We start from the raw sequence: 4351 nt of genomic DNA, 5'->3' as shown, positions 1-4351 counted from the left end.
CTCAGAAACTATAATCACCATTTGAAACATCAATTTAACCCTAAAAATTACATTTGAGCTCATCCTCAAAACACAAAAATTTGACATATCAAGTATATAAAATGGGATTTGTTCAATGAAGAGTATTAGCAAAATTCCAAAACTAAGCTTCTCCATACAAAATCCAGATTTGGGTTAGCTGTTATGGAAATTAGGACTACATAACTTCTTTTAAAAGAACATTTTTATTCAAATTATAGTTATATGAATTAAGAAAGCCAAATATATTTGCATATAATTTGTATGTGCCAATGTATATGTGCTTCACATCTAAATAGTAGCAGTTTAAACATAATTATTGCTTCCTAATAGACTGTTTCTTGATTTGTTTTTCAAGTCCCCTTTCCTCAAATCCTCATCAGATCTTCTACAATATGTTTACAGACTCTATGAGAAGTTTGAAGACTATGATATATTAACAGTATCACAATAAGTGAATATCTGACTACTAGTGTCCTTTAGTAAGAAAGGTAAATGCTGCTTTACAGCAAGATTATCCCAAGTTTGTAAAAATTATATACACAATTGTGCAGCTGAAGCAAAATTAATATGATAAAACATTGGGCCTCTAACTTTATGCAATTCTGGCAAAATCATTCATTTGTTTCTTTCCAAAATCTCTTGGATTAGCTGGAAGAGTGTAAGCAAAAAGGAATACCACTCTACCTTATCCCACTTCCATTTCATTCTACCCCAGCAGCATGGATTAACCAAATTAAACACTCAGTATACCCAGTGTTTAGGGTAAACACTCAGATATAGGGTATCCAAACTTAGATGAATAATTCTGAGTGTAAAAGATGGAGCATTAATAATTATACCAAGACAACAAGTGTAACTTAAGTGTCCCCTGAAAACTAGGAAGTATGAGTACTATAATATATCCTTCCTCCAGTCTCCCCTTTTCTAGGGCAGGAGACAGCCACACTCTTTTCTCCTAGGATATAGTGGGTAATAGAAAAAATATCTTTTTCTTTTTTTTTTGGCTGGGTACAGTGAAGTTTATTGATGGTGCATGACAAGGTAGGGCTCCCTCAGCCTCTCCCCTTCTTCAGGGGGTCTGGGATGGAAACTGGAGGTCAGGAGATTCTCAGTGTGTTAGGGGTTCAATTTGGGAAAAGGACTCCCCAATAGCTGAGGGCATCTCTTCTTGCTGGGGCTGGTGGTCCAGGGGGCTCTTACTCCTTGGAGGCCATTGGACCATGAGGTCCACCACCCTGTTGCTGTAGCCAAATTCATTGTCATACCAGGAAATGAGCTTGACAAAGTGGTCGTTGAGGGCAATGCCAGCCCCAGCATCAAAAGCGGAAGAGTGGGTATCACTGTTAAAGTCACAGGAAACAACCTGGTCCTCAGTATAGCCCAGGATCCCCTTGAGGGGGCTGTCCGATGCCTGCTTCACCACTTTTTAAATGTCATCGTATTTGGCAGCTTTCTCCAGGCGGCAGGTCAGATCCACAACCGACACATTGGGGGTAGGGACATGGAAGGCCATGCCAGTGAGATTCCCATTCAGCTCAGGGATGACCTTGCCCACAGCCTTAGCAGCGCCAGTAGAAGCAGGGATGATGTTCTGGGCAGCCCCTCGGCCGTCATGCCACAGTTTCCCAGAGGGACCATCCACAGTCTTCTGGGTAGCAGTGATGGCATGGACTGTGGTCATGAGTCCCTCCACGATGCCAAAGTTGTCATGGATGACCTTGGCCAGGGGGGCCAAGCAGTTGGTGGTACAGGAGGCATTGCTGACAATCTTGAGGGACTTGTCATACATCTCATGGTTCATACCCATCACAAACATGGGGGCATCCACAGAAGGGGCAGAGATGATGAGCTTCTTGGCTCCACCCTTCAAGTGAGCCCCTGCCTTCTCCAAGGTAGTGAAGACACCAGTGGACTCCACAACATACTCAGCACCAGCATCACCCCATTTGATGTTGGTGGGATCTCGCTCCTGGAAGATGGTAATGGTCTTTCCATTGATGACAAGCTTCCCATTCTCAGCCTTGACTGTGCCTTTGAACTTGCCATGGGTGGAATCATACTGGAACATGTAGACCATGTAGTTGAGGTCAATAAAGGGGTCATTGATGGCGACAATATCTACTTTGCCAGAGTTAAAAGCAGCCCTGGTGAGCAGGCGTCCAATACGGCCAAATCCGTTCACTCCGACTTTCACCATCGTGTATCAGAGTCGTGCTGGCACTGTGCAGGAAAACGCGGCTGTCTGTTGAACGGGAGGAGCAGAGAGCCGCTAATGAAATATCTTGAATGAAGACTTGACTGTTTCTGGAGATATCTTTTTGTAGTCAAAGGGGTGAACTGTAAAGTTTTAACCTTGTGGGACCTCAGTTTTTCATCTGTAGAATGAAGACCTTGGAATGGATAATTTCTAAGAACTCTTTCCTGTTGTGATGTTATAGGATTTTCCACATGAATCCCAAGTTATGAGTGGTAGGGAGAGGAAAGCACAGCAAATGTTTTGCTCTTTGTTTTAAAAAATGTTAGCCATATATTAAACATAAGAAAATACCACATTTTATTTCTCTTAAACGTGTAATTTTTGAGGACCTGTTTTGAGAGATGGTACATAGGCTATGATTCTAACATCTTCAAGGGAAAAAAACACTTCTTTTACTAAAATCTAAGTAGGAAGCAAAAATCAAGAAAAGAAATAGTAAGTGATGCAAACATGGTCATAAACCTATAATGTTTTTAATATTTTTTAAGAACAATACTAATCAAATAAATATTACATGTAATGATTTTTATTTCAATCTCTTCAAATTATCCCAGCATCCCTCCTTTTCTGAGTGTATCTCTTCACAGCCTCCTGCATCTTCAGTGGAGATTATTTTAACTTTTCTTCAGTCTGAAACAAATTGCTTTCTCTTTGAGATATTGAATACTCATTTGTTTCCACTAGACATAAACTTTCCTTAAATTTCATAGGTTTCTTATAAGTATGATCAGTTATATTAAAGTTTTATTTGAAGATAATTACTTGGAGCAGATATGGATGCTTTTTGAATGAAGTCATTAAAATACATCCAGTACAATTCCATGAACATCCATTATAAATTTTCCATTTATTGACATCAGTTGGTTACACGTGTTCACCACCTTTGGCTTTTGATTTTGCTTTTTGTAATAAAGGTTAGCCTAAATGTTCATAGAAGTTGTGCAGAAGATATAAAATGCCTAATATCTCTGTACAATATTTAGATTATTTTAGAAACCATTTTCTGAATCTAGCCATGATTCTTGGCTACAAAGAACTAGAAAATGTATTACGTATGTTTGTGCGTATAATTTTCATGAAAACATTTTGGGAAATGATATTTTTATTTCTGTGATATGATATTATGGTCCCCTAAGTCTTGGAAGTGCTTTAAATTGGAAGATATTCCACTGAACATTTTCAGTATTGTCACAGCCAATATGACAATAGGTATCTCATTGAAAAACTCCAACTCTCATCTAATATATTTAGTGTATTTATACCAAACGTAGATTTTTACTAGTAGCTCTTTAAAATGTAAATTACTAACTTATAAATAAAAAACATAGTGTATTCTTTTCTGAAATTTCTGGAATATTATTTTTATGCTACATTTATACTACACCATAATTCACACTTTCTTTGCTTTTGTTTTATCAGAAGCAAGTCTCTTGAATTATGTGCTTATATTGGCCACAATACAGTGCAGATACAGAGAAAATCTATTTAACTTTAAACTTAACATAGGCATTAAATATTCTCAACAGATCTTATAATGTATGTTGGTGTTGCCATAAAAAAATGTAGTAATTCTTGTCTTGAGAAGCCAATTTGGATTAAAAATGAACACCATGTACACCTTCTTAATTAACCTGCTGATACTTTCAACAATATTTTAAACTTTATGGTATTTTAAAGGAAAGCTATGTATAGACTTCTACTAAAATCATTTTTATTATAACTTTTTGTTTTAAATTACTTTTTATTATAGAATTCACACATAATTATTACCTAAAATTTCTCAAGTAAAGTAAAAGGAACAAAATAGATCTACTACCCCAACATCTAAAGAGAGTCTTTATTACCCTTTTGATAATTTTCCTTCATCTTTATTCCATAGATTTTTTTAAAGTCAATTCTAACTATACTGTAAAACTGTGTATACTGAATTTTACATTTAACATCATACAATGTTTCTTAAAATAATGCAAACTATACATGAGTATCAGTTCGAAGGATATTGTGAGAATTACATGAGATAAGGCATAGAAAGGACTTAGTATAGCATATGATACACAGTAACTATTGGACAGC

General features: G+C 36.7%; 1 protein-coding gene across 1 annotated transcript; it reads right to left on the bottom strand.

The window, feature by feature from the left end:
- Positions 1-1046: 1046 nt before the first annotated feature.
- Positions 1047-2223, bottom strand: LOC109392368 (glyceraldehyde-3-phosphate dehydrogenase-like). Its single transcript, XM_019660764.1, has one exon. It carries the CDS (start codon positions 2216-2218, stop codon positions 1448-1450), a length of 771 nt encoding a protein of 256 aa, XP_019516309.1. The 5' UTR covers positions 2219-2223; the 3' UTR covers positions 1047-1447.
- Between the last annotated feature and the right edge of the window lie 2128 nt (positions 2224-4351).

Source organism: Hipposideros armiger, unplaced genomic scaffold (genome assembly GCF_001890085.2).
Source record: "Hipposideros armiger isolate ML-2016 unplaced genomic scaffold, ASM189008v1 scaffold_329, whole genome shotgun sequence".
Classification (NCBI taxonomy): Eukaryota; Metazoa; Chordata; class Mammalia; order Chiroptera; family Hipposideridae; genus Hipposideros; species Hipposideros armiger.
The sequence above is the reverse complement of the archived record's forward strand: the minus strand, read 5'-3'. Positions and strand labels throughout refer to the sequence as shown.